At 44.4% G+C, this 27,111-nt stretch overlaps 1 protein-coding gene across 1 annotated transcript in view; it reads left to right on the forward strand.

The window, feature by feature from the left end:
- DNAAF9 (dynein axonemal assembly factor 9) overlaps positions 1-27,111 on the forward strand; it is a 208,212-nt gene that overhangs the window by 81,279 nt on the left and 99,822 nt on the right. Inside the window, exons 15-21 of the mRNA XM_089690898.1 lie at positions 37-81; positions 176-221; positions 6,279-6,390; positions 12,071-12,141; positions 15,325-15,375; positions 15,459-15,546; positions 20,829-20,932. Of these exons, the coding sequence (XP_089547024.1) occupies positions 37-81; positions 176-221; positions 6,279-6,390; positions 12,071-12,141; positions 15,325-15,375; positions 15,459-15,546; positions 20,829-20,932 (517 nt within the window). The remainder of the gene's footprint in view (positions 1-36; positions 82-175; positions 222-6,278; positions 6,391-12,070; positions 12,142-15,324; positions 15,376-15,458; positions 15,547-20,828; positions 20,933-27,111) is intronic.

Consider the following 27,111-nt stretch of genomic DNA (forward strand, 5'->3'; position numbering starts at 1 on the left):
GATGTCTAATTGGTGTCATTGCTGGGTTTCTTCCAGGTCCAAAGTATCATTTCAGATTGAAGCTGTGAATAGTCTGGGCAGGTAATGTATTGCTTTTCGTTGTCTCTGGTGTTGTCCTGCAGACAGATATACTTGGACTTGTAGACTTGGTTCCATTATGTTATTTCTCTTTCAGAACAGTGCCTTTAGACAATGAAGATAGCACATATTTAATTAAGACTGTAAGTACACAAGTGTCCTGTCATTAAACAATTTGTATTCAGAAGTCTTGTTTAGGGTTTTTCTATATTAATAAAACAGGGGTTCTTAAATGGGGGGTATCCATAAATCTTGGGGGTCTGGGAGCCCATTGATGGGGGTGTTGGACTGAACCTCCGGAAAATTAAAAAATTAAATAAGAGGTTATTATACCACATCGATTGGCCTCTGAGGTCACTGCCTCTCACACTGACTTATGTCTAGATCGTCACCTCTTTTGGCTATTGGACATAGCCTAACAGGCTTCCATTGGTTGGTTTACTGTATTTGCTGAGCGCTTATGTTTATTCACTGTCATGGCTGTTGTTTAATACATCCATACTGTATACTTGATATCCTATCCTAGGAGCCCTGGGTGTGTAGTTTGTGCAGGTTTGGGGGTGTCAGTGGGCTGGTGAATGTCCTCTCAGCTCCTCTCCCTCCTCCTGGGGAGAGGGGTGACAGGGTGGGTGGGTGTTCCAACTTGGGGGGGTATTGTGGGTTGTGAGGGGGTTTGGTGGATGGTTTGGAGTGGTTGGCAGGGTGGGGGGTGATAGAGGTTGGACCATGGGGGCATTCCATATAGGGTTAGGTCAGACTAAGTGGATGTTGGGTTATATGTCAGATCTCCGTTGTTACTTTATCTGATGATGTACAATAAACTTGACTTGAGGTTAGCCTATTAGGTGTGCAGCCTATTTTCTCTCCCACTTTGTTTTTAATTACAAAGTAAACCTAATTTTCTGCATTCTTGAACATGAAATCAAAGTGTAGAAATAGGCTGAATTGGGAGACATTAACAAAAGTTTCTTCTCTATTTTAATGGTGTGGGAAACTGACTTTTGTAGCACGCCACATTAAATAAACAGTGAAATAGAAACTGGCGCAGAGTCTGCTTGTAATTAAAGGGATTGCAGCATTTTTCAGTATAGAAAGCTGCCGCCGGTCCCCCACCAGGTCGGATCTGGTCTACAGGATGGGAACTGTCAGTAGGCAGCACGCATCCCTCTCTCTGCTCATGCTGTGGTTACACTGTAGTTGAGCAATGAGGAGCAGAGGGACCAGAGCATGTAGCTCCAGTAAAACTGGTCTGTGCCATGTTTGTCACAGACACAGCAAAGAACTCAAAGCCGATTGCTCCTAATTAAAAAAGAGAGTGCAGCATTTTTCAGTGTGTCTGGCATATTGGATGTGAACTGTCAGCTGGCAGCACGCATCCCTCTCTCTGCTCATGCTGTGATTACACTGTATTAGTAGAACATGCAGCTTTAACACCCCTCTCCCTCCCTCCTGCACTCAGCTGAGCAATGACGGTCAGAAGGATCAGAACACACAGCTCCAACTGAACTGATATGTGCCGTGTCTGTCACTGACACAGCATAGAACTCAAAGCAGTTCACTCCTAATTAACAAAAGGACTTTCACCTTGTTTAACCACTTCAAGTCCGGACACTTTCACCCCCTTCCTGTCCAGGCCAATTTTCAGCTTTCAGCGTTGTCACACTTTGAAAGACAATTGCGCGGTCATGCAACACTGTACCCATATTAATTTTTTACAATTTTTTTGAGACAGATAAAACTTTATTTTGGTGGTATTTATTCACCACTGGGATTTTTATTTTTGTGCTTTATAAATGAAAAAATCCAAACATTTTGAAAAAAAGGGTTTTTCTTATAAAATTTTGCAAATAAATCTTTCTTCATAAATCTTGGCCAAAATGTATTGATCTATCTTTAGTAAAAAAAAAAAAAAATAACCCAAATTTGTTTATAATCAAAAATTATAATTTGCCAAATTTTTTTTTTACATTTTTATTTCATTTTGTTATATTATTTGTTTTGTGTTTTTTTTTAACATACGGTCACCCTAGCAGTACAGAGTCACTATAGTGACACTGTACTACTTGTAGGGGGTGATGAAGATTTTTTTTTCTTCTTTTTTTACACCCATAAAGGCTGTAAAAGCAATAATTTCTTATTTTCTCTGGCTGCATTCTTGCAGCCATTGAGAAATACTGTGAGAGCTGTGATTGGTCACAGCTTGTCACATGGTACAAGGCTGTTGTGATTAGCCTTGTACCATGTGACCTCTGTGATCATTCACAGATTTCACAAGTAGTAAGCAATGATGTCAGAAGTGACATGTTGTTTACTACTGTTCATGTGATCACTGATTGGCCAATCAGTGATCACATGAATCGGGACCTCACACAGACTCCCAGGCAGCGCGCACAGGTAGTGAATGCGGAAGCCGTTTATAAACGGCCATCCGCTCCTGCACTGCTCCCGTCCGGCTGTTTATGTACATGAGCCGGACGGGAAGTGGTTAATTAGGAGCAGCATTTGCTCTGCTTTCTCAGCTTAGAAGAGTGGTGCAGGCATAAAGGCAGAATGCGTCAGCTGACGTGTGTGCATCACATGATCTTTATCTGGACCTCCATTTCCTTTTTTCATTGCAGAAAACCAACAGCAAAAATATCACTAGTTGTATGTAGCTTGTGTATTTGCAATTAGCTGTTTTATATCAATAAATACAGTAAATATGATAACATTCATAGGGTTTTCTTCCTGCTGTTCTATTCCTAGCTACCCATATGTAAAGTAAAACCATCTTTGACGTGATACTGGTAACTAATAGGACTAGTGATGCTGTCAATCTGGTGAAGGGTGTTTGGGGACTTAACCACTTCCTGTCCGGACACTTTTACCCCCTTCCTGACCAGGGCAATTTTCAGCTTTCAGCGCTATCACACTTTGAATGACAATTGCGCGGTCATGCAACACTGTACCCAAATAAATTTTTTACCATTTTTTTTGAGACAGATAAAGCTTTATTTTGGTGGTATTTATTCACCGCTGGAATTTTTATTTTTTTTGCTATGTAAATGAAAAAGTCCAAAATTTTTGAACAAAAAGTGTTTTTTTAAATAAAATTTTGCAAATAAATAATATTTAATCATAAATCTTGGCCAACATTTATTCCGTTATCTTTTTAGTAAAAAAAAAAAATCCAAATTAGTTTATAACCAAAAATTATAATTTTTAAACATTTTTTTTTTACATTTTTATTTTATTTATTATTATTTTTTGTTTACATACTGTCACCCTAGCAGTACAGTGTCACCTTGGTGACACTGTACTACTTGTGGGGGGTGATGAAGATTTTTTTTTTTTTACACTGATTGCTTTTACACCCATATAGGATGTAAAAGCAATCGTTTCTCTTTCTCTCTGTCTGAATTCTTGCAGTCATTGAGAAGTACTGAGTGAGCTGTGATTGGTCACAGCTTGTCACATGGTACAAGGCTGTTGTGAATAGCCTTGTACCATGTGACCTCTGTGATCATTCACAGATTTCACACGTAGTAAGCAATGATGTCACAAGTGACATCTTGCTTACTACTTTGCATGTGATCACTGATTGGCCAATCAGTGATCACATGATCGGGACCTCGTACAGAGGTCCCGTCTGACGATCGGTGTTTCACTGTGTCCGGAAGACACAGCGGGCACCGGATCGCGGTGCTGCGCGCTCCCAGGGAGCGCGCACAAGCAGGGTGCGGGGAGGCCGTTTATAAATGGCCACCCGACCCTGCACTGCCACCGTCCGGCCGTTTATATACAATGGCCGGCCGGGAAGTGGTTAAAGAGCAATTCACTGGGGGTTTGAAGTCGGGAAAGGGCTGAGAATTTCTGTTTTGAACTCTGGACACAAAAACTTTCACTTAAATATATTCCTCAATAGCCACAAAGGATACAAATCTACAGACCTCATCACTATTCTGTACATAGCCTGTACAGAGAGCAGAGCTATGGGGGAGACCCAGCAAGCTCCACCCACTACCGGATACCTGCAGAAAATTACAGGACGGGGCAGAGACAAGACCAGTCATCCTGTACAAAGAGAGAGAGCAACAGTGACCGGTCTGTATTATAGAAAGAAAGTCTTGCACTGGATTACTGCACAGATCTGAAAAAAATATACAAAATGCACTAGGGATGCACCGAAATTTCAGTGGCTGAAAACACCCCTTTCGGCCGTTGGCCGAAATGAAAAAAGAAGCAGCGATACAGGTGCTGAAAAAACCTTGCCGCCCGCCGTCGCCCCTCACCACTGCCTGCCCACTGCAGCCTACGGTAGTTCAGCCTTACCTGAGAAACCATCGATCCCGGCGCTGGGCATAGAGATAAGTGAAGGAAAAATGGCCGCCACTCATCTCTATGCCCTTGGAGGACCGGAGCGGTCACTTCCCGTTCTGGCCATTTTGTTTTATTTTTAAAGCACTAGATCAATGCTTTTTTTTTGATCCAATGCTTTACATTGCAGAGGAGAGATATGGGGTCTTATTGACCCCATATCTCTCCATAAAGAGGACCTGTCACTAATTATTTCTAACACAGGGGATGCATGCATTTCTTGTGATAAGAATAAAAGTGATTAACATTTTTTTTAAAGGGACAGTGCACACAAAAAAAAGTTTAAAGTGCCCCTGTTCCCCTCGCACGTAGTGGTGAACGCATACGTAGGCCATGCGCACATATGTAAACGGTGTTCAAACCACACATGTGAGGTATTGCCACGAACGTCAGAGCAAGAGCAATAATTCTCACACTAGACCTCCTCTGTAACCTTACACTGCTAACCTGTAGACATTTTTAAAGCATCACCCATGGAGACTTTTAAGTACAGCAGTTTCATAACATTCCACGAGCATGCGCAATTTTAAAGCGTGACATGTTGGGTATCTATTTGCTCACTGTAACATCCGCTTTCATATTTTACAAAAAAAGTGGGGTATATCTTGTTTTTTTGGGGGGGATTTTTTTTAATCAGTGTATTTTTTTCCAAAAAATATATATTCATTTTTAAAAACTGCACCTTTCGGTTTTTGGCCAAGTGTATTTTGAATTTTCATTTTCGGCACCAGAATTTTAATTTCGGTGCACCAACAAAACGCACCAACATTCAAGAATAAACAACATGATGAATGTATATAGACAATATCTGGAGTTCAGTTTAACATTTTTCCATTTCTCTGTACAGGAAAAAACTGGTCTGTTCACAATAGTCAATGACAATATAATATCTCTACTGCAGTATTACACAAACATGGAAATACAAACATTTTGTGACTCAGTTGCTAAACTAAAAAATATTTTTTTGATTGTGGGAAGAAATGACAGCAGGCTGACATAATTCATGTAAACAAGAGATCAATATATAACCTCCATGCTGATATAGCCCTTAGTGAGGAATGAATTTAGGGCCTCAGACATGGAAACCCATGCAGTGGTGGCCAACCTGCGGCTCTCACTCTGCTGCAGGACTACAAGTTCCATCATGCCTCTGCAAGTCAGTAACTTCCCATCTTTGCAATGCCTCATGGGAAATGTAGTTCCACAACAGCTGGAGAGCCACAGGTTAGCCACCCCTGCATAAGAAAAGTCTTTTCTTCTTTCTGATTGCCTCTGTGCAATAGGAAAATAACTAAGGGGTGTATTCATAGAAAAATGTGCAGTTATTCGCCCTGGGAACTGCATGTACACCCATTTAGTGTGAATGAAGGCTAAGTCGAATTTTATTAGGCTATTTTCTCCCCGGTTCGAGTGTTGTTCATTCATATAAAGAGTGGTGCGGGAAAATACTGCATTATGTTCACTACATGGTGCTATATACAGCCTATAATAGTCTATAATCATTCAAGGTCATAAATGTTCGCACAGATCGAATGTACATGCAGTTTTGCAATCAAATTGTGTGATTTTTTTTTTTTTTTAATAAATGCAAACCATTGGATTCTTTTTGAGAAAATTGTGCTATGAGCCCGGAAGGCACCTCTGTAATTAAAAATGCCCCTCCTTCCAGCTGACAGTCGCACTTTTATCTTTCAGCTGTCACTCTCTAGGAAAGCTTGAATATGATTGGTGGTTGGGAGCAAAAGTGACAGTTTTTACAATGACACTTTGATCTGTGAGTCCTATTTGTACACTATAACATGTGATGAGTCCTCACTGAACTTTGTCATATGATTACCTTTCAGGCCTCCATGACGGTGTATGACATTCCTGATCTGCAAGGGGGGAGAGGAAATTTGGGGTCTGTGGTCTTTTCTGAATCTTTCCTCAAGTCTGAGATACATGTTAGAGACAAAGGTATGACATTTTGTCTCATGTTGGTAATTATCCTATGCTCCATGATTGCTTTATTAAATGTATCCATAAAATAACTCCCAGTGTTTGGCATCACATTAGAAGACGTTAGGTGGGGTTTAAGGGACTGTCATAAAATGAACAAGAGGTCTCACTTTAACCCCTTGCCTACTGGGCACTTTCTCCTCCTTCCTGTCCAGGCCAATTTTCAGCTTTCAACGCTGTCGCACTTTGAATGACAATTGCGCAGTCATGCAACACTGTACCCGTATGAAATTTTTGGTGGTATTTAATCACCTCTGGTTTTTTTTATTTTTTTATAAAAAAAAACTGAAAATTTTGAAAAAAATAGTTTTTTTTTCTTAGTTTGTTATAAAATTTTGTAAATTAGTCATTTTTCTTCTTCACTGATGTGTGCTAATGAGGCTGCAGTGATAGGCACTGATAGACACTGATGAGGATGCACTGGTAGGTGGAACTAATGGGCATTGACAGGCATCACTGGTGGGTATTCACAGACATCACTGATGGGCACTGAAAGGCATTACTCATATATGGCAGTGATAGGCGGCACTGATAGGTGGCACTGACTGGCAGCACTCATAGGCGGTACTGACTGACACTGATAGTTGGCACTGAAAGGCAGCTCAGATGGGCACTGATATGTGGCATTGATGTGCACTGATGGGCACTGACAGGTGGCATTGATGGACACTGACAGGTGGCACTGATTGGGGCTACACTGATCATCAGGGCACTGATCATCAGTGTAGATGTCCCCTCCGAGGAATGCTGATTACCGGCTCTCCTCTGTCAGCGTGACAGCTCGTGAGGAGAGAAATGCCGATAACCTGCATTTCCTTATTTACATGTGATGTGTGATTGGACACAGCTGATCACATGATGGAGCCAAAGTCATCAGCTCTTTCCGCTGATCGGTGATCCGCTGTGTCCCAGGGACACAGAGCACCACTGATCGCCGCGCTGTGCGCCCCTGGGGGCACGAACGCGCAGTTAGAGTGAGAGGACATTATATGACGTCCTCTCCCAGAACAAGAGAACCGCCTTGCGCCCGTCCTTTCCCTATATGGTGGGCGGGAGGCTGTCAAAGAAAGGTCCAACTCCTGGGTTTTGATCTGTCACTTGGAACTGATTTAATAAATTTATATAGAACAGTAGTGTTCAACTTAAAAGGGCCACAATTATATGAACAAGTAGAGTGAGCGGCTGCATGTAAATTACCGTTTTTGTTTTTGTTGTTTTTTTTTTTTTTTTTCCAATTCAGTAACATCAACTGGTGGCCATCTGTTTTATAATAGAACCCTAACTTGCTTCTAGGAAGATCCATCCATGGTGAACCCCCTGTATTGCTGTGTTGCTGCTCTCAGCTGAACACCGCTTCCTAGAAATCCTTGTCTAGCTCAATGGCTTCTCTGAAGTTACTTTCAAATCAGAGCAGAGGCGACAATAATAAAATCCACTTCATTGATGTCATTGACAGCAATAATAAACCCTCATAGATGCCATTGACAGCAATAATAAACCTTCATAGATGCCAGTGGCAGCAGTAATAATTCCCCCTTCATTAGCTTCATTGGCAGCAATAGTAATCCTCTATCATTGGAGTCACTGGTAATAATATTAACAGTAATCCCCCCTTCATAGTTGCTAATGAGGACAGTAATAACCCCCCCCCCATGCATTGGTGTCAGTGACAACAATAATACAACCCCCCCCCCTTAATTGGTGTTAGTGGTAGCAATAATAATCCCCTCTTTATTAGTGTCACTGGTAGAAATAATAATTTCCCTCCCTCCTTTATTGGTGTCAATGTTAATAATAATAATTCCCCCTGAATTAATGCAAGTGGCAGTAATAACAATCCCTCCATTTATCGGTGTTACTGGCATCAATAATAATCCCCCACACTTTCATTGGTGTCAGTGGTAATAATAATAATTCCCCCTTTCCTCATCCTCAGTGTCAGTGGTAATAATAATCCCCCCTTCAAAGGTGCCAGTGGTAGCAATAATAATCCCCCCTTTATTAGTGTCACTGGCAGCAATAATAATCCCCCTCCCCCTTTCATTGCTGTCAGTGGTAATAAAAATAACTTACCCCTGAATTGGTGTCAGTGGCAGCAATAATAATCCCCCATTCATTAGTATCAGTGGCAGCAATAATAATCCCCCATTCATTAGTATCAGTGGCAGCAGTTATTATCCCCTTTTTATTAATTTCAGTAGCAATAATAATTATTTACCTTTTATTAGTGGTGGCAGCAATAATAATCCCACTTTCATTGGTGTCAGCAGTAATAATAATATCCCCCCACCCCCTTGATAGATGCCAGTGGTAGCAATAATAATCCCCCCCCCTTCATTGGTGTCAGTGGCAGCAGTAGGTTTCCCCCTTCATTGGTGTTCAGTGGTAACTTTCCTGAACACACTGTCCTGTGGGGTTGAACCGGCACCATGCCTGTCAGCAGATCACTCCACCCAGCAGACAGTGCCAACCTTATTGGAATGTCGGGTGTTGGGACGCTGTCTGTGCAGCCCGCCACTATGCATAGACTGTGACTGGGACTTCACAGGCCCCATATGGAAGCCCCATGGGCCTCCAGTTGGACAGCCCTGATATAGATTTATATAAGGCGAGTATAAAAATTAGGCATGGCTTTCTTCCAAGGACTGTACAAAGGACATGGAGTCACTGTGTGTAGAAGAAGGACAACTCTGCCATCAGTATAGGAAACCATGCCTTATATAAAGGTTAATTAGCATCCTCCTGCCAGCCATACACATTTGTGTGGCAACATGTCAGTGAGCTTTACTGCCATCTGCCCCAAAAATGTGTACAGCCAGCATTCATCTGTATGCCGACCCCGCTGTCACTGATGGCTCTCATCACTGTTGACAATTGGGAGGCGGTAGTTGTGTGCAGCCGGAGTTCTGCTTTAATTTTGTACTGTTTATAGAACTGTCTATTGAGATTTATAGGGAATAGTGTGCGGGGTGTTGGAGTTCTCCATTCATTATTGTTCTAAACTCTGTGAACTGTAAAGTCGGAAGCTGTGTTGACCGATCGGAGGAGACCATATTTATATCTGCAGGGTGTGAATGTTTATTTTGGTGCTGCCTTTTGAAGCTGCTAACCAGCCCGGGTTTATTTCCAGCAGTTTATACTGACACATAAACATGGAAGAAGGAATCCAAATAAAAGGAAGGCCTGGTTATGAAATAGTTATACACTCATTGTTTTTCTTTTGGGTTACATCAGAAGATGAGCTGTAAAGGAAAGTCTAGATCTGTGGGAAATGTGATGAATGTAACAAAACACAAGTCGTTGTAGAAACATCGTCCTTGCTATTAAATCTTCTTTGTCTTGTACCATCCATTACGTCATTTCACGTCATTGAAAGTAGGACAGGTGTATCTGGTGTAGGAAGTAAGGTGATCTTTTGGGACCCCCCCCCCTACCCATGGGACCCATCTGATGGATTGTCATTTCCGAGCATTCATTATGTGTTTTCTAAATGATAAATGCCATGAATAAGCCTTTTCCTTTTTAAAACTGTATTAAATCCAAAAGCAACATTTCTTATATTGCAGTTTACCAGTCTTTAGATGTGATGTCCACATTTTTTTTTTTTTCTTTTTTAGGCTTTCTTTCTATTATTTTCACTAGGTGATCCTGCCAGTAAGTCTGTTGCTTTTCAACAGAACAAACTGCTCTGCAAATGTATCAGTTAAGAGCCTTGAGAAAAACCATTTACTATGGACAGGAGTGCTTACAGTGACCAGCTTTTATGTATGTAAAACCTTTGTCCCAAAATGAAAAACAAATGTTGCTGTGACTGCTGATAAAGTGTTAACTGAAGTTTGGCATCAATTTGTTAGTGGATTTAAATCTGCTAATACATTGAACTCTCCTTCATCCAGACTGACAATGCTGCTGTCTGCTGTGCCCCCTGTGCTCCTTTTACTCCTTTGAGGACCTCTAATACAGGAGGTGTGTTACTGGTTAGGTCACCAGGTGAAAAACAGAGGGGGGAAAAAAAAAAACTAATGATTGGTCAGCTGCAATATATTGCATTTTTGATTTTGGATTTAATATTGATTAAAGCCTAACTCCAGTCAAAGCAAGTTGTGGTTAGAGTAGGTATTAAAGCTTCTGACTTTTGGAGGGCAAAGCAACAGGTTCTCTTTAAACCCATTGTTCCCCTGCAGCATCTTTTACTTGTGATAGCAATAAAGCATGACAGGCCCTCTTTATGGAGGTGTCCTAGACCATAGAGATGATTGGGGACTTTCCAGTTTCCGATCATCTCTATTGTAAACAGTTGCAACCCCCAGGGCTCTCTGGTGCAATGGGAGAGCTTGGAAAACAAGATATGCATACTGGAGAGCGGCGTGGGCAGGGGGTGGGGGGAGGACCCCTCCCGCTGCTTGTAAAAGTGATCCAGCAGCTAATCAGCCGCTTGGATCACTTATACAGCTTACGAAATCACCAGCTGAAAATTTTAATATGGGGTTATGGCTCTCAGCTGCATCCATGGCCCTTGTATAACCTCTTGAACAGAATGATGTACATGATTATACATCAGGTGGTTAAATGTAGAGATTTGTAGATTAGCCCCCCTAGAGGGATAATAAATCCAAAATTACAACAGCTTTTCTCTGTGCTTTCCAACTGTTCAGACTGTTGAGGCCTCAATGGGAGTGCATTGTTTTCAGTAAGTCGGCTGAATCGTTAGATCAGCAATGTGGATAGAGGGATTTCTACTATGAGATCTTGTATTCAAGCAACTGTATCTGTCTGAATATCTGAACAGGAGCTATCACTGGTCAGCTGATCATTTTCCACCCAGATCAGTCTTTTGTCGTACTGAGTGGTGTTTTTGCAGGTCCAACCATGTCTCAAATTTTGTCTGGAATTGAACAATATTGAAGCAATCTGTGAGGACCTGTAGACTAACACTGTGGGAAGGAGCAGTAAAGTACATTTATTGTGTAACACTACGAAGTAAGACGCGGAACCTGTGTATGTAATCAAGAAATATGCCTTCCCCTTGTAATATATAATTACATAATATACAATACAAATAAAGCAGAACATCAGCCAGAAATACCAAGATAAAAATGAATGGCCCATTAAGAGATGAAATAACAAAACCAGTTTTTGCTGAAAAATTCAGCTTAATTCCAGAGATTTCCCCTGCAGTACTTTTTTCTCCTGCTAGATTTCCTAAGACTAATGGCTAGCATCATTTAACCCGCTTAGGTCATCCTGGACTGGGCAGTGGATGGAGAAGCAGCACAGTGCTGAGCTCATCTGGCATCACTCTGCTCTCTCCTCCTGTCAGCATGTTTCTTGTCAGCACATAATCCCCTTGTGCTGCTTCTTCCTCTCACACTCTAGTCTTGCTTTACTGGGACTACAAGAGGTTGATACCAGGTCCAATTCAGGCACTTGAACGGCTTAAATATATATAAAAAAAACATTTTTTGATATCTTAATGATTGCAGAGCTGTATTAATTTGTGTCTTTACATCTGCCTGGAGTTCAGCGTTAAGGTTTCTAAAATAGTGAAATCATTTACATCAAGCTGCGCTCTATTACATATATATCTACAAAAGAAAACCATTGATTCTTTCACATCTGATTGTTTCTTTGTTTTTAGATGGAGAAATCACATCAGACAACAGCTATATCATTCTGACTGCTGCTGTTCCCCGTTTTATGTCCTGGCTGGTAAGTACCGGGTATAATGATGGTACGGTTGGTGGCCGAAGGATCAGAGCCACACATATAGACCTCATTAGTTCTGTCTAGAGCGGCCTGATCTCTGAGTACATCCTGCTGTACAAAGCAAGCCAGGCTGACGAGCTCCTTTTAACCCCTTCATGCCTAAGGGTAAAACAAATCTTAATGCCTAAGCACAATTTTGCAACACTGACGTGTTAGTTACATAGTTTGGCTGAAAAAAGACAAAATTCCATCCAGTTCAACTATAGTAAATCTGTACATATCATCACAACTACTTTGTACATCCAGGTGAATTATACCTTGTTTTTTTCAAGACAAATGAGTTTTCATTTGGACGTATATGGTAATGAATATCTCCTGATTTTTAATTTTTTTTTTATTATTATCAAAGGAAAATTGGCTCAAAATAGTAAAAAAAAAACATTTTTTTTTCATTTAGCTCTGTGTTTCTTGTTACTACTGTAACCTACCACCAAAGAACAACTCAAAATACATTTTCCAGCTCTTGACGATCGCAGCGATACCATATAGGTGCATTTTGTTCTTTGTTTACCTAAAACACACTGACACTAATACCAATTTAAAAAAAATAAATCCAGACCTGTGACCCTGACCTTTTCACCTTGACCTTGACCCAAACACTTACCCTGACACTGAACTAGATCAAACCTTGAACTAGGTATTTTTTATTTTATTTTTTAATATTTATTTATCTTTTTTTTCTTTTTTTTTAAACAAACATTTTTTTTCCCTCTATGCTAGGAGTTGAGAGATACAATGTATCTCTCTCCTCCATTCATAAAAAACAAGGGGGCTGGGCTGTGACCCAGAATCGGGAGTCTCGGGTCCCGATATTTAGAATGGGACCTGGGACTCTCAGTGACACCCTGGTCTTTGTGCTGGGAGCCCGCTGTGCGGCGCGCTCCCAGCACAAAGACAGGTATGCAAATATGCGGCCCCATGGAAAAAAGCCCAGTTTTGAGAGGCCCCATATTTGTGTTACGTTGGCTCCAAGGGGTTAAGGACACTTTCAGGTAAACGTGAACTTATTATACAGAGTGTGTCCAGGAGACGTCCAATTGACATGAATGAGACTGCCTGCACGGAGATATATGCAACACCTGTGCGGGTAAACACAGCCCTCGCACAGGCGTACCATTACCTGCATGTGAATGAGGCCCAACACCATTCAAGAATATAAATAAGACCTATTTCATATTTTACTTGTTTTATTTTGAATATTCCTTAACACCGCAAATGTGTGGGTAGTTCTTACCTTCTCATCGCCTGTAAAGCAAACAAATATTATTAAAGCAGAGCTCCACCCAAAAGGGGAAATTCCGCTTTAAGGACTAATCCCCCGCTCCCCATTAAGGATTGGCACCTTTGGGGAGCGGGTACCCGAATTTGACAGGTACCCGCTCCCACTTCCGGTCAGATCGCCTAGGCGATCGGAAAAGGAAGGTGCCCTCCCTCCCTCCCTGTAGTCTTTTGGGACACGTGACAGGTCCCAGAAGACTACAGGACCATTCATGTAGTACAACGCTACTTGCACATGCACAGTGGGTACCCGGCTGTGAAGCCACAAGCTATCACAGCCGGCTGCCCACACTGAAGATGCCGGCCTCCTGGAATCCAGGACGGCCGGTGAAACGGGCTGCAGGGGACACACCGAGGGACAGGTAAGTGGCTGTTTTTTTTAAAAGTCTACAGTTTTTGTAGCTGCTGACTTTTATTTTTTGACAGGGTGAGTGGAACTCCGCTTTAAAGTAGAACTTTAGTTAAAAATGGGTGGACAGGCTGGATTATTAATGCAGAAGAGACCTGCTTTGTCTCTGCTGCATTAAAGCTATCTACCTGCCTGTTCACCCCTGTACAGTGAGCCGCGCTGGCACAGCTCACTGTACAAATTCAACAAGTGATGGCATCCCCGGCTGGCATTCGGAACCGGAAGCTGTCCACCCAAAGTAACTTTTGTGTGTGGATCTTCAATCTCCATTGATGTAAGAAAGCTGCCTACCCATCAAACAGATACCCTATGGATATACCAACACAACAGTGCCACCAATCAGAACGCAGAACAATCATATATCTTTAATATAAAAATGGGTGCAGCACTAAATATATATTACACAATAGAAAGTGTCAAATGCAATAATCCAAAAAAATTATAAATGAATGAATAAATATTCAGTTCAATATAAAGTGACTAGTGATGTGCAACATGGTGGTATTGTAACAATCATAAAGTGATTTAGTGATAACATGAATCTTTGTCACTATAAAGTGACTACTGGTGTTAAATAAAGTGCTGATATAAATGGTTAAATGTCCATAAAGGTGATGTATGGAAGATCCAGTGATGATCTTCAATTCCTGGTGATCTATAAAATCTATTCAATGGTATGGTGATGTGTCCGATAATATAAGAATTGCGCACTCACCAGATGCGCAATCAAATCACGCATTTAGAGATATACACTCTCAGTAGGTCAGCTGACGGTCCCTTTAAGGGTAAGTATGGTGTGGTCTGGTGTTCCCTCACTGCTTCCTCTGCTGTCCTCCTAATGCAACTCTGACTTCCCGAATCTCCTGGCGTGGAGTACGATCCATGGACTCCAGCAAAATTCACTCTCCAGCCTGCTCCTACAGCCGCCTACTCTGACCGGGTACCTGGAAACCAAACAAGCCGCCTCTCCCGCCCCGTCCAATCACCAATCAATGATATGGTTGTCAATGTCATTGTTCACATCAGTGCTTGCAGTTCTAGTGCGTTCTGGTTGCAGAAAAAAAAGTAGAACAGAACTGTACTAAAACGCACCAAAACGCATAAAAAATGCATTGGAATGACATTGTCCCTATTTAAATTGAGGAAAAAGAGGGGAAAAACTGAATTGGAATGCATAAAAAACGCACTGGAATGTGTCAAAAACACGTAAAAAACGTAAAAACGCATCCGGAATGCATCTGGATGGTGTGAACCGTCCCTTAGGGTTCTTCTGAACAATACATTTACTTTGTATCCAATCAGGCAGGCCCTCACTATACATAGCTTGTAGGTTTAAAGGAGATTGTACAGACAGATGGCATGATGTGTATGGTTGGTAATAGGCTGGTAGATGTCCGTTTTTAGACCGTATACCATATTATTTTTTGTTTTGTTTCCAGGTTGAGGACAATGAGGTAAAACTTTCAGAGAAAGCACTGAATTCGGTGAAGGTGAGATAAATTCAAGTGAGGTCTAAACTGTATGTTGTGTCAACTGGAGATGGCCCCCATGTAACTGATTGGTGTCTTTCCAGGAACACAAATCATTCCTGGGGAGTTTCCTTTCCGGAGGGGATGAGACCTACATATGTTCCAGCAGTCGGCACATTTCATCCGAAGAAGGTACGCACCGTCACAGGCTCTTTGGTATTAATCGGTATTCAGCCATGTAGAACCGAAAGGGTGATGTCGTGCCAAATGCTTAAAGGATAAGTTCACCTTTTAAAATAATTACCTTCCAAAAAATGTGCATTTATTAATCACTTGAAAATTCTACGTCAGTCAATAGAATAAACGAAGATCGAAGCAAGAAACGATTGACTGATGAAAACGCAATCTAAATCGCACTTTCTGCAGGAGAAAGCAAAGGGGTGTGTTTACTGAGCGGACTCCGAAAACACACTGAGCTCTGCTCTGCCCGGCAGCTGCTTAACCACTTGCCTAACGGGCACTTGTACCCCCTTCCTTACCAGGCCAATTTTCAGCTTTCAGCGCTGTCACATTTTGGATGACAATTGCGCGGTCATGCAACATTATACCCATATGAAATTTTTGTCACATTTTTCTCACAAATAGAGCTTTCTTATGGTGGTATTTAATCACTGCTGGGTGTTTTACTTTTTGCGCTCTAAACAAAAAAAAATAGCAAAAATTTTGAAAAAAAAAGTTTCTTTGTTTCTAATATACAATTTTGCAAACAGGTAATTTTTCTCCGTCACTGATGTGCGTTGATGAGCAGCACTGATGGGCACTGATAGGCGGCACTGATAGGCAGCACTAATGAGGTGGCACTGATAGGCAGCACTAATGAGGTGGCACTGATGAGTTGGCACTTATGATAGGCAATGATAGTCAGCACTGCTGGGCACTGACGTGCGGCACTGCTGGGCGGCACTGACTGGGTGGCACTGCTGGGCACAGGTGGGTGGCACTGCTGGGCACAGGTGGGTGGCACTGCTGGGTGGCACTGCTGGGCACTTTTGGGCGGCACTGTTGCGCACTTGTGGGCAGAACTGGTGGGTACTTGTGGGCGGAACTAGTGGGTGTCACTGCTGGGCACCGATCATCAGGGCACTCATCATCAGTGCCCTGATGATCGGTGCCGATCCTCACTCTGACAACTGCCGGTTCTTGGCAGTACTTTCCTCACGCTCTGACAGCGTGAGGAAAGTGCAGCCAAGAACCGGCAATTGCATTTCCCGGTGATCAGCGTGTCATTGGACACGGCTGATCACGTGGTAAAAGGCCGCTGTGATTGGCCTTTTACCACATCACATGATCAGCTGTGTCTGTAGGACACAGCGATCACTGAGATCACCCAGTGCGTGTCCCCGGGGGTGAGCAGGAGAGCGCATTCTGGGAGGATATGACGCCCTCCCAGAACTGGCCGGCCGCAGTGCAGCCATCATTCGGCTATCTGCGGTCGGCAACTAGTTAAAAGAGATCATGGGTGCAATCTTGGGCTCCTGCAGACTCTCAGGATAGCTGTCTGCTCATACCTCGTACGGGCGGGCAGTTACATGAGAGCAAGAAGAATCCACGAACTACCAGAGCGCTCTCCAGCTCCCTCGTAATTCATTGAGAAATACAAGCTGTAGGCTGCAGTGGCTGATGGTACTTGTAGTGTATCCATTCATAGGAAACTTTGAATGAATGATGCGGCTGTGTGGGCGGAGGGAGGGGGATTGGGGAGAGAAGCTGTAGATGCTCAAACATGTTACATTTCCCCCTAAAAACAGGTAAAACATGTAACACGTTCCAAAGGTGAATTTATTTTTTAAGAGTAAAGAGGAGCTCATTTTTTTACTCCCATGTGCTGTGGGTTGGGTCTTCCCAGCCTAGCAGCTCATGGGAACAAAGAGTGAGGCGGTAGGATGGAAATGACCCTACCCATCAGTGTGCAGCCTCCCCCTAAGCCCCCCCCCATAGTCACCTGACCCCAATCCAGTGATGTGCATGAGAGCAGATGCTCTCCTTGGTCTCTGCCTCTTCCTTGGCTGACTCACAGCAGTGGGAGCCATTGGAACAAGTGTTCCAGAGCAAGCAGCTTGCTGTGGGGGCACTCAGCAGGGGGGAGAGGCTGGAAGCGCCGGCAGGGGACTCAAGAAAAGGGGGATCGGGGCTGCTCTGTTCAAAGCCATTACACAGAGCAGGTAAATATGAAATGTTTATTTAAAAAAAAAAAAAGGGTGAACCTTTACAAACCCTTTAAGAGCTGTGCTATCAGTCGCCGTATATTATAGTGCAGTGTAAAGTCTATAAATCACAGGCTGTGTGTTGTAACTTCCTCCCCTGACACCTTTTTTCTCTTGGTGTCAGGAAAATTTGTCAGAAGTGATTCATGCTGATAGCAGAGGAAGGAGAAAGCAGACTGTAGACCTCAGACATGAAATGTCCGTGCCATTTTTACCACTTTAAAGTGTTACTAAATCAACAACAGTAAAATCAGTCTGTATATGCAGTAAAGCATGCTTGCTATACTCTTTGTGAAACCTAAGGGGTTAATCATCCACATTGCATAAAAAAGGATGTTTTATCCTGTATTCTCTGATCCTCCCCCTCTTCTACTGTCCCCAATCCATCTGCTGATAGAACAGAGCCTTGGGGGCAACCTACATATGCTCAGTTTGGTGTGTATTGCTAGAGTTTTTTCCTTGGTAGCGTGCATGTGATCAGCACAGTGCCAAACAGCAATGTCCAGACAGGGGGTCAGGGGTCCTGCAGCCTCATAGGACAATAAGGGGAGAATGAAAACTCCTCCTACAAGCTTTAACCAGTGCTCAGCTGGACACAGATAGAAGCCACAAGACTGCTATATACTGCTGATGAGAAAAAGTATTTAGCAGTTTATATTTACCAAAATAATTGCATCTCCGTGTTGTGTGTACTGTGGGAGACCAGATATAGTGAATGCAGGGTCTGGGGAGACAAGATATAGTGAATGCAGGGTCTGGGTAGACCGGATATAGTGAATGCAGGGTCCGGGGAGAGCGGATATAGTGAATGCAGGGTCTGGGGAGACCGGATATAGTGAATGCAGGGTCCGGGTAGACCGGATATAGTGAATGCAGGGTCTGGGGAGAGCGGATATAGTGAATGCAGGGTCTGGGGAGATCAGATATAGTGAATGCAGGGTCTGGGGAGATCAGATATAGTGAATGCAGGGTCCGGGGAGACCAGATATAGTGAATGCAGGGTCTGGGGAGACCAGATATAGTGAATGCAGGGTCTGGGGAGACCAGATATAGTGAATGCAGGGTCCGGGGAGACCAGATATAGTGAATGCAGGGTCCGGGGAGAGCAGATATAGTGAATGCAGGGTCCGGAGAGAGCAGATATAGTGAATGCAGGGTCCGGGGAGAGCAGATATAGTGAATGCAGGGTCCGGGGAGAGCGGATATAGTGAATGCAGGGTCCGGGGAGAGCAGATATAGTGAATGCGGGGTCTGGGGAGAGCAGATATAGTGAATGCAGGGTCCGGTGAGAGCAGATATAGTGAATGCAGGGTCTGAGGAGACCAGATATAGTGAATGCAGTGTCCTGGCAGACTGGATATAGTGAATTCAGGGTCTGGGGAGAGCGGATGTAGTGAATGCAGGGTCTGAGGAGAGCGGATATAGTGAATGCAGGGTCCGGGGAGACCAGATATAGTGAATGCAGGGTCCGGGCAGACCGGATATAGTGAATGCAGGGTCCTGGCAGACCGGATGTAGTGAATGCAGGGTCCGGGGAGAGCGGATGTAGTGAATGCAGGGTCCGGGGAGAGCGGATGTAGTGAATGCAGGGTCCGGGGAGAGCGGATGTAGTGAATGCAGGGTCCGGGGAGACCGAATATAGTGAATGCAGGGTCCGGGGAGACCGGATATAGTGAATGCAGGGTCCGGGGAGAGCGGATGTAGTGAATGCAGGGTCCGGGGAGAGCGGATGTAGTGAATGCAGGGTCCGGGGAGACCGGATATAGTGAATGCAGGGTCCGGGGAGACCGGATATAGTGAATGCAGGGTCCGGGGAGACCGGATATAGTGAATGCAGGGTCCGGGGAGACCGGATATAGTGAATGCAGGGTCCGGGGAGACCGGATATAGTGAATGCAGGGTCCGGGGTGAGCGTATGTAGTGAATGCAGGGTCCGGGGTGAGCGTATGTAGTGAATGCAGGGTCCGGGGTGAGCGTATGTAGTGAATGCAGGGTCCGGGGTGAGCGTATGTAGTGAATGCAGGGTCCGGGGTGAGCGTATGTAGTGAATGCAGGGTCCGGGGAGAGCGAATGTAGTGAATGCAGGCTCCGGGGAGACCGGATATAGTGAATGCCGGCTCCGGGGAGACCGGATATAGTGAATGCAGGGTCCGGGGAGACCGGATATAGTGAATGCAGTGTCCTGGCAGACTGGATATAGTGAATGCAGGGTCTGGGGAGACCAGATATAGTGAATGCAGGGTCCGGGGAGAGCGGATATAGTGAATGCAGGGTCCGGGGAGAGCGGATATAGTGAATGCAGGGTCCGGGGAGAGCGGATATAGTGAATGCAGGGTCCGGGGAGAGCGGATATAGTGAATGCAGGGTCCGGGGAGAGCGGATATAGTGAATACAGGGTCCGGGGAGACCGGATATAGTGAATGCAGGGTCCGGGGAGACCGGATATAGTGAATGCAGGGTCCGGGGAGACCGGATATAGTGAATGCAGGGTCCGGGGAGACCGGATATAGTGAATGCAGGGTCCGGGGAGACCAGATATAGTGAATGCAGGGTCCGGGGAGACCGGATATAGTGAATGCAGGGTCCGGGGAGACCGGATATAGTGAATGCAGGGTCCGGGGAGACCGGATATAGTGAATGCAGGGTCCGGGGAGACCAGATATAGTGAATGCAGGGTCCGGGGAGACCAGATATAGTGAATGCAGGGTCCGGGGAGACCAGATATAGTGAATGCAGGGTCTGGGGAGACCGGATATAGTGAATGCCGGGTCCGGGGAGACCGGATATAGTGAATGAAGTGTCCTGGGTTTAGTAACACTTTAAGAGAAGCATTACTTCCCCTATTAAAAACAAAAAAAACCCCACAGGATCCTTTGATAGCTTTTGTATCTTGTTGTAGTTACTTCGAGCTGGACTTTAATTTAATCAAAGCCCTGTTTGGCACCTGTCCTCTCTCAAAAATGGAAATAAAAAGGAAAAAAGGTTTTGCTGGTACATATTGCAGGCAGCCAAAGTGACCAGTAACTTTTTGCTGAGGTTTGCAGTAGCTCCAGACTTCTGTACACAAACCGCCTTCACCATAACATTAGCTGCAAGTGTGGGGTGATACTTGGGGGTCCGCCTCTTCTCAACACACAGATAATAAAAAGTAAATGTATTCACTTATTTCTTTTCTATTACTAAACATACTATGTTTGTGCCTTTTCTCAGGTAAACTGTTCTTCTTCTCACATGGCGTCCTATTTGTTCACCCCAACTATGGCAGTGTTAGCATACCACGGAGTCACATGACTTCTGTCAAGTTCTATGATGGTGTAAGTATATTTCTGGGTTTTAGTATTTTTTTTTCACCATCCTTTGAAATTTTCTTTGAAAATTATTATTATTATTATTCAGTATTTATAAAGCGCCAATAGTTCGCTCAGCGCTGTACATTACAAAGGGGGACAGAACATGTGACAGAACAATACCAATACAATGCAAAACATGAGGGGATCGAGGGCCCTGCTCTTTCAAGCTTACAATCTAGGAGGGAGGGGATGGTGGCACAGGAAGAGATAGCTGTGGGGGATGGAGTGGTAGGAAGAGTGGAGGAGGTCGGCAAGTTAGCAGGGGGCGGGGTAGGCTTCCCTGAAGAGATGGGTTTTCAGGGTGCGCCTAAAGGAGAGGAGAGTAGGTGATAATCTGATGGGTTGGGGCAGGGAGTTCCAGAGGATGGGTGACACCCTGGAGAAGTCCTGGAGGCGGGCATGGGAGGAGGAGACCAGGGAACTAGAGAGAAGGAGGTCTTGTGAGGAGCGGAGTGTGCGTGCTGGGCGGTACTTGGATATTAGGTCAGTGATGTAGTTCGGGGCAGTATGGTGGACAGCTTTGTACGTCAGTGTTAGGATTTTGAATTTGATCCGTTGCGCAATCGGAAGCCAGTGGAGGGATTGGCAGAGGGGGGTGGCGGAAACGGAGCGGTTGGAAAGGTGAATGAGTCTGGCAGCCGTATTCAGGATGGACTGAAGCGGGGATAGCCAGCGGCGAGGCAGGCCAGTGAGGAGGGAGTTGCAGTAATCGAGTCGTGATATGATGAGGGAGTGGATGAGCTGTTTAGTGGTTTCTGGAGTTAGGAACGTGCGGATTTTGGCGATGTTGCGGAGGTGGAGTCTGCACGAGTTTGTTAAAGAGTGGACTTGGGGCTGGAAGGATAGGTTGGAGTCCAAAATGACACCAAGTACTCTGGCCTGCGGGGCGGGTTTGATGGTGGCGTTGTTGGACATGATGGAGAAGTCAATGGGGGGTGGTGTCCGGGCTGGAGGGAAGACAAGAAACTCGGTTTTGGAGAGGTTCAGTTTAAGGAAGTGGAGCGACATCCAGTCTGATATGTCGCTCAACAGGTGTGTGATTCGGGCGGAGACCGAGGGGGTGAGGTGGGGGGTTGAGAGATAGATTTGTGTGTCGTCGGCATAGAGGTGGTAGTTGAAGCCGTGAGAGTGTATGAGTTGGCCAAGGGAGGAGGTGTAGATGGAGAAGAGAAGGGGCCCAAGGACAGAGCCTTGGGGGACCCCAACAGAGAGGGGGAGTGAGAGGGAGGTGGTGGCATTATAGGTAACGCTGAAAGAGCGTTGTGACAGGTAGGATGAGAGCCAGGAGAGAGCAGAATCTCTGAGGCCGAGGGAGTGTAGTTTTTTGAGGAGGAGGGGGTGGTCGACTGTGTCAAAGGCCGCAGAGAGGTCAAGGAGTAGGAGCACTGAATAGTGGCCATTAGCTTTTATGTTTATGTTTATGTTGTCTCTTTACTATTGCTTTCATAATTCAGTTGAAAGATCTACTCCTTTTTTTTTTTAATTCTATTATAATTGTTGGTCTCAGATGTTCTTCAGCTGAACATTCTAATCATGCAACAGGCTGACGATAGATTAATGTTTTTTTTTATCAGCCAATAGGCCGATTTGAAAAGAAAAACCCCCAAAAAACAGATTTTCCCATCCACACAAGCAAGTTTTAGTTCTATTAGGGCTTATTTACACTAGTGGTTCTGGGTGGTAAAACTGCACTTTTACCATCCCCACCCCAGCAACTTCCCCTTTTTGTTTCAGAGGCCAGGGTGTACACATGAGGCAGCCGTGGCAAAAATGATACCCCCTGTTGCTTTTGAGTTCAATGCATGTGGTTGTGGTATGCTAGTGCGGGGATCAAGGGGTTAAAGCAGGCAGTGTGGAGGTGATACAACGCCTCCTCATCATCTGTCAAAGGCTCTCTGAAGAGCAATCTACTAATGTGAATGAGCCCCAAGAGAATGTGTTTTATTATTGAGAAAATTAATTTTCTGTTCCGTGCTGTAATAGTGACCTTACAAAGCCGTGCCCAGGGGCAGACTGACAACTAATGGGGCCCCCGGGCAATAGGGGATCATGGGGCCCCTGTGTCCTCGCTCACTCTCAAACGACACCCAAAAAAGCCTATGAAAGGTACCAGGGGCATTTCATGGGGCCCCCTACTGATCCTGGGCCCTCGGGCAGTGCCCGAGTTCCCAAATGGTCAGTCCTCCCCTGGCTGTGCCATGTCTGTTCATAGAAAGCATCATTCTTTTGAACACTAGGCCTGCCCAAAAAATGGCAATAAAAACATCAGTTAGGAAATGTAATATACTGGCTGTGGATTTTATGAGGATTTTCAGTATGGTGACTGAATTTCGCAGCCTGACTGGATATTGTGTGTTGCAGGTAGGGTTAAAACAAGTAGGCATTGTGCAGGGGAAGCACAAAAATATGGAAACACTACATGGCTTGCAGGTGTGAAAGTGATGACATATTTTGCATTAAAAGTGATATGACATTTGTTTGCTTTCGCTGTGTGATGAGACACCTAGCGAACAGGAGGGAATCCTCCTTCACATGTGCTGCTAGTAATACTGAGTCATGTCAGAGTTTACTGAGCTTAATAGAGGGCAAGTTGTTGGTGCTGTTTAGCTGATGTCTCTGTGACTGAAGTTGCCAGTTTATATGCGTAGGCGTAGGGTACAATATCAAAGGATATGACGGCATATACAGATTCCGGGAATATGTCGTCTGATAAGCATAAGCGCCATCGACGTGGTCAGGTGACCGAAAGACAAAAGGACATCGCGCAGGATTGTGAGCCGGAGTAAGAAAACAACTGCTGCAAAAGTGACTGCAGAGCTTAATCTCAGTCTTCCAAAGCCCGTGTTCACAAAGACTGTGCTGAAGGAACTCCACAAGCAAAGCATTAACGGGTGAGCTACGATTGCCGAACCACTAGTGAGCGATATTAATGCTCAGAATAGGAGAGAGGGGTGCAACACCCATAACTCGTGGACTATCGATCAATGGAAGACTAATATGGTCCAATGAATTGAGCTTCACACTGTTGCAAACCACCGGATGCGTTCACATGTGGTGAATACCGTTTCAAGCTTTTGACCAGGACTGTGGCAACGGTAAAGCATGGTGGTGGCGCAATCATGGCGGACCTCCATATCATAGCCACTATGGTCAATTTTGGAGGACAAGGTTCTGGTTTGTTTTCCGCCTCCAGCATCTCGGTAAGAACTGGAACAATTTTTGCATGAAGTGTAGTATCAGATTCCATTATCCACCATTCAAGACTTATATTTGTCAATTCCCAGGAGAATTCAAGTCGTCTTGGATGCCATTGGAGGTCCAACACCATATTAAGGAACGATTTTGTTTTAGTTTTACTTTGACAAAGTCCTCAATTACCACAGAGTCCCCCCCCCTTATAACAGGTTCCCCATTAAAGCTTTCTTGTATCAGGGTCCCAGTCGGAGCTCCCATTATATCAGGGTCCTCGCTTGAGACCCCTTTACATCGGAGCCAACTTTTACATCAGGGCTCCCCTGTAGGAGCCCCTTTTACATCAGGATCATCCGTAGGAGCCTCCCTTATATGAGCATCCCTTGTAGGATCCCCCCCCCTTACATCAGGTTCCCTCGTAGGAGCTCTCCTCTTACATTAGGGCCGCCTGTAAGAGCCCTCCTTATATCAAGGTCCCCCATAGGTGGCCCGCTTACATTAGCATCCACCTTAACAGTCCTCCCTAACATCAGGGTCCCCATCAGAGCTCCCCTTACATCAGGGTCCCGCTTAGGAGTGGGCTGACAACACACAGTACTTTTGTTGATTGAGTGGTGTCAGCCCTGCCTAGTTGATTTTAGCTAAACTAGTATTTGTTAAACACATATGACAAAACCCTTTCAGTGGAATATTTATTAGACCAAAAGGGAGCAAATCGAAAAGAAATTCCTTGTTAGGGTTCACATACACTTTAATTGGTGGGGGGGCTATATTTTCATGGTTTGACTCTGTTACTGTCATTCCTGAAACTGCATCTGGGCTTCCTAACTTTGGTCATACACTTAGATTTTTTTTTATTTGGTCTCAGATTTATTCAAACAGATTCCTCCATCTTCACAGATAGCGCAGATGGACCTGAACAATGGCTGCATCTGAATGTATTCAGCTACTTTTTGGCTCAGAATTTAGGAGTTATAGCTCTCGGGGTGGGGGTCCTTTAACTTGGTGTCCATCCTGCTAAGGGCACCAATAATACTCCAGGGGTCTTCTGTGTACCCAGAAGGGGATATAACTCTTGGGGTGTGGTCGTGGGGAGTTGGGGGTCCTGTAACTAGGGGTCCACTAATAACACTCCAGGGGTCTTCTGTTTACCCAAATGAACACATGGAGAAAGTGACGGTACAAGAGTTATCTCATGCCTCTGTTTTCATTATGTGAACAGTAGTATCCCTTTTCTATCTTCTTCTATTCAGGATTGTATGCTGTGATTTAACACCAGCTTTCCTATCCGTAGCAGGAAAGAGTTATTTATGGGAAGAAGAGGCCTAACAATAGCAGGGTGCATGTTTTATCTTTTGTGTTGTGTACGTCTCAATATAATCTCATGGTTATGTTATCGTTTCTTCTGTGCCGAGCGCTGACCTTCCGCCTATTGTCGCTGCTTCTTGCTGGAGCCAATTACAGGGTTCGGAGAAGTGATCGCTGTAGACGTGAACTGCCCGCTAGATAAAAATATACAGCATCAGGAGCGGGAAAGGAAACCTAGATAAAGGATGTCCAATTGTACAGCTATGCTATCTCCATTCATCATTCAGTGTTTTGCTCTAGACATGACAGATACATCTGGAAGTTTCTTTTGACAGATGTTGCAGTGTTTGTGAAGAAGGAGCTTTTGTGTTTTCTTTTGTATGGCAGCTATGTACTGCTTTACACCTCTATATAGAGGGCTTTGAAAGTGTTCCAATTCTATCCATCCCTGCAGCCATCATGCAGACTAGCTTGGATGAAAATGTGTCCAGTGTATTTAGTTATACTGTAGCTTAAATCCCAGCTCCGGTGTGGGTCCTCCATGCTGCCGATAATATTTTGTGATCCTACACCCCATATGTAGGTATGGTTAACTCATTACACTGTCACCTGACTTGCCTATTGTTGTTTGTGTACCTGTACCATGGATTTTCTTGTTGATCTGGTCAACTAATGGGTATGGGTTTTATGGGGCCATTGATTCCCATTATTATTGTTCTGTACTGCTTTGTGGTTGGATTCAATAAAAGTCTGCATTAAAAAAAAAAAAAAAACCCCAGCTCCGGGAATAAAAAAAAAAGAACACTGTTGCAGTGGGTAAGGATGGTACCCAGGCAAGGATGGCGTCCCTTTCCCTGCCTCCTTCACACCCAGAACCTCTTGGGACATGTGACATGTCCCAGGAAGCCACAAAATGATTCACAAAGCACTGCAAAAGCTTGCACATGTGCAGTGGAATCCCGGCTGTGGTTCCTCAGGAAGCCACAGCTGGCTCCCGTATCCAAGATGTCAGCACCAGTGAGCTGCTGCGCTAAGAAGAATCAGGCACTGGTAAGTACCTGCTTTTTAAAAGTCAGCAGCTACAGTATTTGTAGCTGCTGACTAAAAAAAAATTCAGGCTGGGGTTCCTCTTTAAGACTAGGGATAGAGGAAGAAGGTGTAATAGCTACCTTTATCCCTCACTCCCGCAGGCTCTGTTCCTTGTGTGACCGGTTCCCTGAGACCTCTTCTATAGGACACTGTGGGCTGTGGTCGCACAATGGCGTTATCAAGTATGGTGCAGGGCCAAATGCAGATGGTAAGGGTCTGCTCACAACCTGGAGTAGAGGAGAGTGATGGATCCTGTCGGTGGAAGGAGTAAGGTAAGTATTAGATCTTATTTCTCATCTTCTAGAGCAGTGGTCTCCAAACTCTGGCTCACGAGCTGGATGTGGCCCTTTGCTTGTTTTTATCCAGCCTTTGAGTCCCCATTCCATCCACTAACACCAATGATGGGGGCTATTGCTTCCACTTACACCAAAAATGGGGCACTATTTCCCCTAATAGAACCAATGATGCAGCACTAGTCCTTCCACTGATGCCAGGACATTGTCTTACCCCACTGGCCACAGTCTGCCCCCTAAAGCCTGAAGGACAGTTAACTG

Source organism: Staurois parvus, unplaced genomic scaffold (genome assembly GCF_062004578.1).
Source record: "Staurois parvus isolate SC_StPar_1 unplaced genomic scaffold, SC_StPar_1.0 ptg000545l, whole genome shotgun sequence".
NCBI classification, from domain to species: Eukaryota; Metazoa; Chordata; class Amphibia; order Anura; family Ranidae; genus Staurois; species Staurois parvus.